Consider the following 11,812-nt stretch of genomic DNA (forward strand, 5'->3'; position numbering starts at 1 on the left):
CGCCCGCCGACACCATAGCGACGCTTCCGCCTCCGGTGGCGGCCATGGAGGAGGCCCGGCGGAGCGCACTGCGGCGGGGTCGGCTGCGGCTGGTGGAGGGACTGCGGCCTGACGTGCTATGGGGGCCTCTGCGGGAACGAGGGGTGTTCACCAGCGCGATGGTGGAGGACATGCAGGTGGGCTGGGGGTACCGAGGCCTCTCGGGTCGGTGGTGGGGCCTTGTGTCCCCTCAGAACCTCTCGTCCCCTCAGTGACGGGGTTTGGGGTATCAGCTCATTTACAGGCCCAAGGGTGTCCCCTGCCCCCACAAGGCCTTTGTCAGGCTTTGAAAGGACCCGTGTGCCCCCAATCCCAAACCTTGAGGGATCCAGCATCATCTCAGCCCTGTGACAGCACCTGGGGGGTCCCTGTGTCCCTATTACCTGTAATACCTAGTCCCTGTATTACCTCAGCCTGGTGACAGAACCCCAGTGTCATATGTATCCCATGGAGTCCTGTGTCCCCACTATACCCATGACATGGCCCAGGGTACCCTATGAGGAGAGACTTAGGGAACTGGGTCTGTTTAGCCTTGAGAAAAGAAGGCTGAGAGTGGACTTGATTCAGGTTTATAAATACCTGAGGTGTGGGAGCCATAGTGGTGAGGCTGGTCTCTTTTCAGTAATGAGTGGGGACAGGACTAGGGGTAATGGGATGAAATACAGCATAGGAAGTTCCTTAATAAGAACTTCTTTACAGTGAGGGTGACGGAGCACTGGAACAGGCTGCACAGGGAGGTGGTGGAGTCTCCTTCTCTGGAGATATTTAAGACCCGCCTGGATGCCAAGCTGTGTGATGTGGTGTAGGGAGCCTGCTTTGGCAGGGGGGTTGGACTCCATGATCTCTAGAGCTCCCTTCCAACCCCTACAATTCTGTGATTCTGTGATACCCCTGTCTCCTCCACTGTCCATCTGCCTGGTGCCCTTCCCTTTGTTTCCACCTCCGTGATACTGTTAAACTGATTGAGAAGGTTTCTCTTATCCCCATGTTGATAAGCTGGGTGTATCCCCTGGTCCACTTATCCCCCAGAACCAGCAGTTCACGTTCCCTCCTGTCTCTATCTGTGGCCAATGCTGCAGTGGAAGCATCAGAGCTGAAGGGCTCAGGGAGCATCACTGAGGTTTATCCTGCCTTCCTTCCTCTGCAGAGCGCCGGCACCCGAAGGGAACAAGCACGACAGCTGGTCATTGACCTGGAGAGCCGTGGGAAGCAGGCCTTCCCTATATTCCTCTCCATCCTGAGGGACACCGGGCACGGTGACCTGGCTGACATGCTGGATGAGGGGTGCGGAAGCCCCATGTCCCCACCTGTGGATCTGAGGCCTGTGCAGCTGGAGCTGCCTGGAGAAAGGCGTGACAAAAGTAAGTAGTGAGAACGTGGTTCTTTGCATGGTGGAGTGTAGTAGCTGGGTTCCTTCTTGCTGTAGAAAGTAGGCTGTGAAGTCCTGGTTTTGTTATCCTCTGGCACAGGTCATAGTGGTGACTGTGTGACTTTGTTAGGAGGATGTTGTGCTTTCTGGTAGCAGAAGTGTTGAAGCCCCAGTTGTGCACTGGCGGCTTCCTTCTGCTTTTCACATGTAGCCTTTGTACTGCTGCACTGCAAACAGGTTTCAGTGTGGCTTTGCTACTCCTGTTCTGCCCTTTATCTGTTGGCGTGGCTCATACAGCTGTCATAAGAAACCTCACTGAACTCAGATAAAAGAAAAACAGAAGTGGTTTTGATCTGCCCTTGCAGTGGTGTAGCTGCAAGCTGTGGTCCTTAAGGGGAACAAGAGCTGCTTAATTCCAATGTAAAACTAGAAGGGGCAGAAGGAGAGAGATGACTTTCCCATGCCATTACAGGTGTGAGAACTACGGAATACTTGTCCATCCCAGTCCAAGCTGAGAGTGAGAGATTTCGGATGCCTCCAGCACCAGCCCAGGGTAAGGGTTGTCCTGCAGCCCTGAGTGAGGTCTGACAGCTCGTTGGTCAGTTCCTTGCTTGTCCTTGCACTGTGAATTGCAGACCAGTTCAGATGCATGCTAGCTGGGAGGTGACCCCAACTAAATAGTGTATGGTGTCCCAGGTGGGGATGAGCGTGTGCTTGAGGTCCAGGCTCTAACTGCTGAGACTCTTTGTGGTTTAAGAGATAAGAGCCAAATGCTGCTTCTGGTGGGTGATGGGGTGAGAAGGGGTGGGTGTCACTCACGTGTGACAGATGACAGGGCAAGGTTGATGTTAGTTCTGCGAAGAATAGGTGTAACATTTCATTGTTGAGTGCTGAGAGCTAAATCCCATTTCTCTGTGGTGTGTTGTAGGTTCAGCTGTTGACAAGAGCGACCACAGACTGGTTAGTATTCTAAATCCTCTTCTTTTCCAGTTTATTTGTCATAGTATTGGGGTTCTTTGCTGCCAGTCATTTCAGAGATTCTGCTTGCAAGGAGCTTGTGCTTTAAGAACTGAAAAGGCAGAGCAAGGCTGAAGATATTTAAGTGTTCACCCTCACGAGGCAAAGAACAGAATGTCCAAAATAAGGTCTTAGTGTGGCTTAAACTTCTTCTTAGACTGAAGAAGTCCCACAGCACAGAGCTGCTGCAGCTGGGAACAGTGCTGTGACATCCAGTCCTTGGTGCTGGGGCTGACGTGGCTGTAACCAGGGCAGTGTGCTCAGAGTGGGTCAATCCATTAGTCAGCTCCTCCTTGGGATCACACGAACCGTGCTGCAAATAACATGACATGGAGCTAAATATGGTGCTTAAGCACTTTCAAGTAAGACAGCTAGTGATTTCCTCAGGCACCAAGTCGTGTGTTGTTTATCAAGTGGTGTTTTGACTTTGTAATCACTGTGTTGGGTAACAGAAGTAGGGAAAGCAACAGTAAACATGTGCTGCAGCTTTTGCACGTTAGGAGGCTCACAGTGAAGCAGGCATTGAGCATTCAGAAACGTGTGTGCTGCCATCCTGACAGCACAGCTCGTACCTGAGGCAGGGTAGGGTGAGTGGCTGTGTTCACATGGCTGGGGTTTGGAGGGCCCTCCCAGAATTAACGTGTTGGAGTTGATGCTAAATCTGACGTATGCGTCCCACCGCACTAGATGGTGAATGCTCTGTGTTAGGAGGTGTTCAGTTGGGACTGATGAGCTCCCCTTGTTGCATGCCAGGTGTACCAGCTGCGAGCAGACCCTTGTGGGCACTGCCTGATCTTCAACAACGTCAGCTTCAGCCCAGACTCCAATCTGTCACCTCGGGCTGGCTCTGACATAGACTGTGAGAAGCTGGAGAAGCGTTTCAGGTCCTTGTGCTTCAATGTCCAGACCCTGAGGAACCTCAAAGCTCAGGTGAGGGTGGCAGGAGGAGGACCTGGTACTCCTTGAGCTGAACTGTGATTCCTTGATGTGATGCATAGGGATGATGTGAGTCTTACTCTGTGCCAATGGGTTTTGTGGTCTGTATGTGGGATGCCTGATATTGTATTTTTACTAGGCAGAAAGCAGCAGAGATCCAACTGGGTCTGACGGCAGGGCTTGGCTGTAATCTGTGGCCAGTGTGCAGTTTAAAACATGATGTTTTTTATGTAGGAAATTGATCTGGAGCTGCGGAAGCTGGCACGGCTCGACCACAGTGCCCTGGACTGCTGCCTTGTGGTCATCCTCTCCCATGGCTGCCAGGTGGGTTTGTGCTCCTCTGACATCATGGGGAATTCTTATCCTGTATCTGGGTGAAAGCAGACACAGGGTTCTCTGCTGCAATGCCTTTCCAGGGGTTGGTGGCCTTTGGTCAATCGTTGTTAGCTTTTGAATGTGGGATCTGTACCTCAGAACCAAGTGGTGTGCAAAGAGCAGAAGGAGGTGGTGCTGACCTTCATACTGTAGGACTTGAGTGCTTCCTGATTCTCTGGCTCTGCCTGAGGAGTCGTTAGCCACGACTAAGACTAATGATTACGAGATTTTGGCCTTGAGGTTGGAGGAGAAGAGATAAATCGTTCTAAAAGGGTTGTATGTTGTGTGCCCCTTGTCCTGGAGGATAAAGAATCCCGTTACTGGAGGAGGTGGAACAGGAGTTGGATCTTATTGAGAGGTTGGATTCTTGGATATTGCAGTGTCTGCTGGGAACCCCTTTGCCCTGCTGCAGTGTGCATATACAAGTATGAGGAAGTGAGATTTGATCTGGAAGCTTTATGCTAGAAAGTGATGGGAGAGAGAGAGAACACTCGTGCAGAGCTGGGTTCCCTCTGAGCTCGTCTTTCCTTCTGTGTTAACAGCTCTTGGATTTTCCTCTTCCAGACAAGCCATATTCAGTTTCCTGGAGGGATTTATGGAACAGATGGCAAAACCATTCCAATTGAAAAGATTGTGAACTATTTCAATGGGTCCCAGTGCCCGAGTTTGAGAGGAAAACCCAAACTCTTCTTCATCCAGGCCTGTGGAGGAGGTGAATCTTTGTGTTGCCAATAAGCTGTTAGGTGTGAGCAGGCTGGTTAGAACACAGTTAGGCTTTGCCTTCTTCCTTTTGTGTCTGTTGCCCTTTTATCCAGGTGTCTTGTAGCATTCCCAACCACATATTCTTACTGCTAACATGGGTTGAGTTTCAGGAGCATCTTGCAGGAGGGCAGCACGGGTGGTTTCGTTGTGCAGAGTGGGGGATGTGAGGTGGGAGGAGGGCAGTAGTGGCCCCACATCCAGGAGCATTTCACCTGTTCCTTGTGTTTAGCAATGGTTTGGGTTGGAAGGAACCTCTAGATGTTGGTTGGGAGGGCTTGGTTAGTGGGGAGCCTGATGGCTCTGACTGTAGCAGCACCATCAGAGAGCAGAAAAGCGTGGCCTTTGTTGAAGGACTTTTTCCCCTACAGTTGTTAATAGAGGATGTATGGCTGCAGAGAGTGTCAGATGTGAGTGAGAGCTTCTCTTGCAGAACAAAAGGACCAAGGATTCGAGGTGGATTTTGAATCACCCCGAGATGAAACCTGCCAAGGTTCCATAGAGTCGGATGCGATTCCTTTCCAGGCTCCATCAGGGAGTGTGGATGAGCTGGATGCTGTCGCCAGTTTGCCCACTCCTGGTGACATCTTGGTGTCCTACTCAACTTTTCCAGGTGAGATAACTGCACCAGGCAAACGTTTTACACAGGTAATTGATGCTAAACATGCTTGGCCAACACACCACCAAGCTGCTGTGCCACCAGTAGTCAGTGTCTGCTACTAAATCTAGGGGCAACCACCTTTTGGAGACAGTGTGAGATGCAGACACAGCAAGACTGTCTGCAAGAGTAATTTTCTCCTTTCTCTGAAGGTTTTGTGTCCTGGAGGGACAGGGTGAGTGGCTCATGGTATGTGGAAACCCTGGACAGCGTGCTGGAATGTTATGCCAGTTCTGAAGACCTGCTAACCATGTTAGTTCGGGTAAATGTCTTTTTTTTTCTTCATAAACCTTATTTTTTTTGTAGTGTTAGAAAGCAAGGAAGGCAATAATCAGAGGTGCCATCTGTCAGGGTAGGCAGGCAGTTTGTAAAGGGTTGTGATACTGAGCACGCAGCACACCTTCTGTTCCTAGGTATCAGACATCGTGTCCACCAAGGGGAAGTACAAGCAGATCCCGGGCTGTTTCAACTTCCTACGTAAGAAGTTCTTCTTCCTGTGCAAATGATGCTGGGGGTGTCGAGGTCCCCATCAACGTGAGGATTGTTTCCCTGTGGCTGGATGGAAGCTGTCCCTGCTGTGACTTGAACCAGCTGCTCCTGGTGGCTGTGGAGGGGTCTGTCCTGAGAAATGCAAGCTGTGAGTGCTGTCACTGGGCTGAAGTAGCCATAAGATGAGGACTGGCCTTGTCCCAACCTGCAGGGACAATCTATTGTAGGGAACATGCTTTAGCAGGTGGGTTGGGCTTGATGCTCTCCAGAGGTGCCTGACCAACCCCTATGATTCTGTCCCAGTGATAGGAAAGGGGAAGGGATGTGTGTTGGAATCCCCATTGCCAGAGTGTGCCGGCCCAGTGATCCCATTGTGGAGTGAGGGCCTCCCGCTGTGCTGTGGCTTTGCTCTCCTTCCTGGTGCGACTGCAGCGGATTGGAGGAGTCAGTGGAATTAATTGATGGAATTAATTGATGGAATCAATGGAAATAGCTGATTTGTGCAACAAGAGATTTTTCTGTTTGATTGAAACAAAAATCAAAAGGAAAAAACCAAATTCAAACCCTTTTGTTTTGTACTCAGTCTTCTGTTCTCTCTCGTGTCCTTTTTCAGTATATACATATTGTTAGCTCTAAAACAGCCTTGTTGCATTGTCACTATGACCTTCATGTATGCAGTACCCCATATATAGAGCTATAGAATATAGATGGAAAACACCTTTGGGCATTCAAACTAGAAAGTTAGGACACGTTTTAATGTTTATTGGCTGTAGATGTGGCACTGAGGGACGTGGAGGGGGTGGGTTAGGGTTGGGCTTGGTAATCTAGGAAGGACATCCCAGGTTCTGTACAGTTATTCAGCACTTTGGCTGCTAGCTGGTTTCCCTTTGGAAGGTGTTATTTGTGAGTTAGTCAGTGAATGATGTTTATGCAACTGCTGTTTTTCTAATACGCGGAGCAGTAAATGTTTCTGTCAGTCTTGTCAATAGCACAAATGCCTGTCCTGTCCTTCACCCGAATTGCAGCCCACATTGCTGGCGCACTGTAAATTAAAGAGTCTTTCCAATGTAGGAAAGATTAAAGAAATACAGAGTGTGGGCTCAGAGCCCCGGGGGCTCATCCCACTCCAGTGGAAGGGCCCTGGCTCCGCCACGTGCCCCCCCTTATGCCCCACAAATAACCACAGGGGCACACGATGCCAGTTGTTTCCCTTTATTGCACACCACGATACGTGACCTGCTCTGCTCATCCTCAGTTCTCATTGATTTTCTGCCAAAGACAAAGGGGTGAGACAGTGGTCAGACCTGCACGTGGAGAAGGACGGGGAGAACCCAACCCCAGAGCTCTGCTCTTACCTCGTTGATCCAATCGATGTAGGCAGACACCCGTGTGAACACTGTTGGTTTCTTGGCTGTGTTGCAGCCCCAGGAGGAGCCAAAGCTGACGATGCCGTGCACCTCCCACAGGCCATTGCGTTGGCAGCTCAGGGGGCCGCCCGAATCCCCCTGCCCAGACAGTGTTACATCCATACACCCCACAGCTCCCCATCTCCATCCTTCCAACCCCACCACAGCCATTGGGGATGGCCAGCAGCCCCATCACTCACGTTGCATCCCGCGACGACGCCGTCACCGCCAGCACACACCATGGAGGTCCTCACCAGGCCGCCCCACCAGTCGCTTTGTGAGCAGGTCTCGTGGTCCACCACGGGCAGCCGAGCCTGCTGCAGGACCTCCGCCAGCGGCCCATTAGCTGCAATGACAGCCTCAAGTTGCACCAATAACCAATTCTGACCCCATTCAGTTCCCTCTGTGGTCACCCTGCTTACTCGAGAGGCGTCCCCAGCCAGTGATCTCGCAAGGGTAGCCGTTCTCCAGCTCCAGCCCATTGGGTGGCAGGCAGGCAGCCTGGATGGTGTCACTCCTTTGCACTGGCTGCGACAACTTGATCAATGCGATGTCATTGCTGCAATGACAAAACCCTATAGGACACAGCCAGCCAAACCTTATAGAGCACCAACAATCAAACCCCATGGAGTGCCACCAACCATATCCTTTAGAGTCACTGCCATCCAAACCCAATGGAGAGCCACCAACCTAAGACTGTAGAGAACCACCAACCAAACCCCATAGAGAGCCACCAACCAAATCTTATAGAACACTGCCAACCATCCCCATCCCTGCCCCCCACCCCTCTCCCTGCCCCCTTTGCTGCCCTACATGATGAGGAAGGAGTTCCACTTCTCGTGCACGATGATCTTCTCCACCTCGGCCACCACCGCGCCGTCGTCCTCCACTTCCAGGTTGTGCTCGCCCAGCACCACGCGGTACGTCAGGGAGGAGCTGCCAATGGCCATCAGTGTGGGGCACACATATGGGGTGCTGTCCCCCCATGGGTTGCCCCCAACCCTACCTGATACAGTGTGCGGCCGTCAGCACCCAACTGGGGGCAATGAGGGTCCCTCCACAGGTGTGGCTCCAGGCACCATTACGGCTGTACTGCAGTGAGATCTGGACGGCCACACGGTGTCACGACGTGGTGGCCACCCGTCCCCAATGCCACCAACATTGGGATGGACCCCACATGGCACATAGACCCCCCTGACCTACCTGCCATGGCCAGCTGTGAGCACGGGCGTCCTCACCACCCACCACACGAGCTAACAGAGGTGGCACCGCTGGCTGCCCACATCCATAGGCTGTGTGACACCCAGCATGGGGACATCAGCATGGGCACAGCCCCCAGCCCCACCAACACCCCCCTCTCCGTGCCCTCACCCACCGTAGCCCAGCAGGACGGCGAGACACACAGCCCCCAGCATGGTTATAGGCTCCTCAATGTGGCAGAACCAAAGAGCCCGCTGTCTTATATGTTGGTTGTGCCACCTCCTGCCCTTGGGCACGTGGCCTTCCCCTTGGTGACAGGTGGCCAAATCCCACAGCCTGTGTGCCCTCCTTGTGCTGTTTCTTATCAGAGCAGCACAGCCCACTTGGGAACAGATACACTTGTCCCATGTACAACCCCACAGATGTGGCCCTGACCGTGTTTCCAGCCATGAAGGGACATGGGGGTCCCACTTTGCCACCCCACCTGGGTACGGGTGAGCACAACACTTCCTTAGGAAATATAATATTTATTTGGGATTTAAAAAGAAAGAAAAAGAAAACGACACAGCGAACAACACATCCATACAGCAGAATGGAAGCAGCTGTTGGGACAACACCTCGGTGGGACATCACAGTCATCGGCACAACCACTCCAGGAGGGACAGCACATCAGATACCATCCCTTGGGGTGCTTAGAGGACGGGACACACAAGAAATAAAGCTTCTCTCCCCTCGGTGGCCTTTATGGGCATCTTTCACCATGATAAACCCAAGGGGAGCCAAGGCCACCTCCAACCCAACACATTGGGCGCCTGCCTGCTCCGTGGCACCGAGCACAGTGACTGCTGCCCCCGGCTTGGCACGAGTCGTGGGCACGATGACACGCAGGGGACGGGTGATGGCGTGGTGGGGCTCCTTCCTCATGCCACAGTCACTGAGCAAACGCTGACTGCAGCTCCTTGAAGGCCGCCTTGCGCTGCTTCATCTCCTCCGCCTGCCGCCTCTTCTCCTCCTGCTCTGCACGGATCTCCTCCTCAAAGCTGCTGCCCTTGGTGACCGCCTGTGCCTGGGGATGGTGGCACGTTGTCACCCCATTGTGTGCTGTATGGTGGCACGTTGGCCATGTCCCCACCGCCCGACGGTCACTGCTGTGCCACCCAGCACTTACCTTGGCCTCGAAGAAGCTCTTGGCTCCCTTCACGCCCTCTGTTGAGACGTCGATCTCGGAGAGCCGTGCCAGAGCGTGCAGCCCGCTGTCCTCCTGCAGCTCACCCGCTGCTGCCTTGCGGAATATCAGCAGGAACTGCAGCATGGGGTGGGATATCACCATCCAGGATGTGCCATCCAGCTCCTCACCAAAGGATGAAGCCACAACCCAACCCCTGCGCTCACCTCGCGGAAGCTCAGCTTGCTGTCCAGGTCCTCATCCACCTCCTTGATCATGTTCTTCAGGCCCAGGTGGGTCTGTGGCGCTCCCAGCTTCTCCATCATCAGTTTCAGCTCCATCAGGTCAATGAAACCATCCTTCCCTGCATCGTACCTGTAAGGAGGTGGTAAATCCTCAACACAGGGCACATCCTCACTGTCACTTTGGGCTGCTGTGCCAAACCACAGCTGGTTCTATCCAACCATTAATGGTTCCCAGGAGCATCCTCAGCACTCCCTGCCCATTGAATGTGGTTTCTGGCACTGATACCCAGCAGCTTGCTGCCAAACATGCCGCCAACTCCGTACAGCAAAGGGGTCAGCCCTATATGTGCCTATAGGGCTGAGCCAGGCTCTATATGATGCACTTTTGACTTCTCCTTGCTCAGGCTGCAGGAAGCGACGTGCAGCTCTGCGGGGCTGTGACTCATTTGTCCCCGCAGCCGCAGCACGGTGCAGCTCACACTGTGCCCCAGCACAGAACCCTCGTGCTTTTCCTGCTGGCATCGTAATGCTGTGAGCTCCGCTGCTGCAAAGTGAGCCCCTGGCTGCAGCTCTGCATCCACTGGGGTGGGCTCTCCTGCGTCGCAATCCTTTAATGCAGCAGGGGAAGGCAGGAGAGAGGACAAACCTTGCACGCAGCGGCTTGGTTCAGCCCCACACCATCACCCCATCCCCATGCTCCCCCCTTTGCGACCCCCCTTTTGCTTGCAGCCCTGCAGCTGCTGTGCTGCTCCTCTCGCTGCTGTGCGTGCGTGTGTGCACGTCCTGCTCTGCAGCCAGACCCCGTGCTGCTGCCATCTGCCCACGGGCACAGCACCCACGGCCACACGCTTCACAGTGTGTCAGGCTGGGGGGAGAGGGGTTTATCCCCTCCATCTGCAGACCCTATTTTCCCCCTGCACAGTTACTGCTGCTCAGCTCCCCCCCATCTGGCTGAGCTCACTAACCCAAGCTTGCAACATCACACGTGGGGATGGCACCGAGGACGTGACAACACCACTGCCGCAGCCCAAAGCCCGTATGCATGGCCAAGGTGGGGGTCCTGGGGCTGGGGGGGTCCCATGTCCCTTTTCCAGCCTGCTCTGTGGGTCCTGGTGTCCCCTCTGCAAGGCTGTGGGGAGGCTGCATCCAGGGGAACCCTTCTGAAAGAGTTCGTAGGGTGGGAGGATGGCTGCAAGGAGCCGAGAGGGGGTCCTGAGGTTCAGCTCTTGTGCAGAACTGGGTGAGACAAGGGGGGGATCCCATGGATTCCTTCCACAGGGAGCCAAGAGGGGGGTCCCGAGTGGAGCCCCCTGCAAGGAAATGGGGGAACCCACTGCATCTCCCCCTGCAGTGAAGTCCAAAGGACCCCTCCCACCATCAGCCCAGGGCTGGGCGGGTCCTGCAAAGGGACTGGGGGCTTCCAGAACCGCCCCCCTTTCCTCCCCCCCACCAGTGGCTGCAGGCTTCCCAAAGCACAGGGGATGCGATCGGGGCAATGGGGACCCTCTGTCCGGCGCTCCGTCCCCGGGGTCTCTCCTGTGGGTCCCGTGGGGGGGTTGGGGAGGGGGCTCCCCTCCACACTCACTGTCGGAAGAGTCTCTCCATGTCACGGAGCTGCCGCCTGGAGAACTCACGGAACTCCGCCGCGGGGCTGAAGAGCCTCCGGCCGCCGCCGGGTGAACCTTCGCTGCCCAGCGCCCGCACCGCGGGGCTGCCGGGGGGCACCGGGGTGGGTTCCGCATCCTGCTGCTGTTGCTGCTGTTGTTGCTGTTGCTCCGCATCCCCTTCCCGCATCCCCAGCCGCCGGCCCAGCCGCTCCGCCAGCTCCTCCGCCATGGTGCCCGGATGGATGGATGGATGGATGGACGAACAGACGCAGCTCCGCCCCGCTCCGCCCCAGCAGCCGCCTCGCAAAGGGAGGGGGGACGCATCGGGGCACCCCCAGCACCTCCAGGCTGGCGGGGTGTCAGCCAACGAGGGGTCTCCCCCCCCTTTAGGGTCCCACCAGCATCAGCTCTGCTCATTGTTTGGTGGTACTGGAACGGCACAGCCCAACCCAAAGCCATCACAGACAATATATGAAGGGCATGGATGGGCTCCCGGCTCTGTGTCCACGGTATTTGGGGCCAGGGATTGTCCTATGGTTGAACACAG

The 11,812-nt window shown here is 54.6% G+C and overlaps 3 protein-coding genes across 3 annotated transcripts; 1 reads left to right on the forward strand and 2 right to left on the reverse strand.

Moving 5' to 3' along the window:
* Positions 1–3: 3 nt before the first annotated feature.
* CASP9 (caspase 9) lies at positions 4–6,630 on the forward strand. Its single transcript, XM_015882460.2, has 10 exons — positions 4–176; positions 1,187–1,400; positions 1,881–1,961; positions 2,337–2,368; positions 3,179–3,355; positions 3,596–3,685; positions 4,301–4,448; positions 4,929–5,108; positions 5,306–5,415; positions 5,567–6,630. Exons 1-10 carry the CDS (start codon positions 45–47, stop codon positions 5,657–5,659), a joined length of 1,257 nt encoding a protein of 418 aa, XP_015737946.1. The 5' UTR covers positions 4–44; the 3' UTR covers positions 5,660–6,630.
* Positions 6,631–6,835: 205 nt separating this feature from the next.
* On the reverse strand, positions 6,836–8,365 carry LOC107323260 (chymotrypsin-C; the record flags this gene model as incomplete). Its single annotated transcript, XM_032448831.1, has 7 exons — positions 6,836–6,911; positions 6,998–7,147; positions 7,249–7,394; positions 7,471–7,607; positions 7,862–7,984; positions 8,055–8,152; positions 8,252–8,365. Coding segments are annotated over 7 exons (786 nt in total), but the record flags the coding sequence as incomplete, so codon positions are not given.
* Positions 8,366–8,755: 390 nt separating this feature from the next.
* Positions 8,756–11,499, reverse strand: EFHD2 (EF-hand domain family member D2). Its single transcript, XM_015882468.1, has 4 exons — positions 11,244–11,499; positions 9,641–9,788; positions 9,417–9,551; positions 8,756–9,314 (listed from the first exon to the last, which is right to left on the reverse strand). Exons 1-4 carry the CDS (start codon positions 11,492–11,494, stop codon positions 9,180–9,182), a joined length of 669 nt encoding a protein of 222 aa, XP_015737954.1. The 5' UTR covers positions 11,495–11,499; the 3' UTR covers positions 8,756–9,179.
* Between the last annotated feature and the right edge of the window lie 313 nt (positions 11,500–11,812).

Source organism: Coturnix japonica, chromosome 21, assembly GCF_001577835.2.
Source record: "Coturnix japonica isolate 7356 chromosome 21, Coturnix japonica 2.1, whole genome shotgun sequence".
Lineage (NCBI taxonomy): Eukaryota > Metazoa > Chordata > Aves > Galliformes > Phasianidae > Coturnix > Coturnix japonica.

What these genes read in the sequence shown, in the direction of transcription:
- CASP9 (XM_015882460.2), top strand. Translation starts at nt 45, where the DNA reads ATGGAGGAGGCCCGGCGGAGCGCACTGCGGCGGGGTCGGCTGCGGCTG. An exon ending in CGATGGTGGAGGACATGCAG is followed by an intron (nt 177 to 1,186) that starts GTGGGCTGGGGG and finishes CTTCCTCTGCAG; the next exon opens with AGCGCCGGCACCCGAAGGGA. An exon ending in TGAGGAACCTCAAAGCTCAG is followed by an intron (nt 3,356 to 3,595) that starts GTGAGGGTGGCA and finishes TTTTTTATGTAG; the next exon opens with GAAATTGATCTGGAGCTGCG.
- EFHD2 (XM_015882468.1), bottom strand. Translation starts at nt 11,494, where the DNA reads ATGGCGGAGGAGCTGGCGGAGCGGCTGGGCCGGCGGCTGGGGATGCGG. An exon ending in ATGGAGAGACTCTTCCGACA is followed by an intron (nt 9,789 to 11,243) that starts GTGAGTGTGGAG and finishes ACCTCCTTACAG; the next exon opens with GTACGATGCAGGGAAGGATG. An exon ending in GCAAGCTGAGCTTCCGCGAG is followed by an intron (nt 9,552 to 9,640) that starts GTGAGCGCAGGG and finishes CCCATGCTGCAG; the next exon opens with TTCCTGCTGATATTCCGCAA.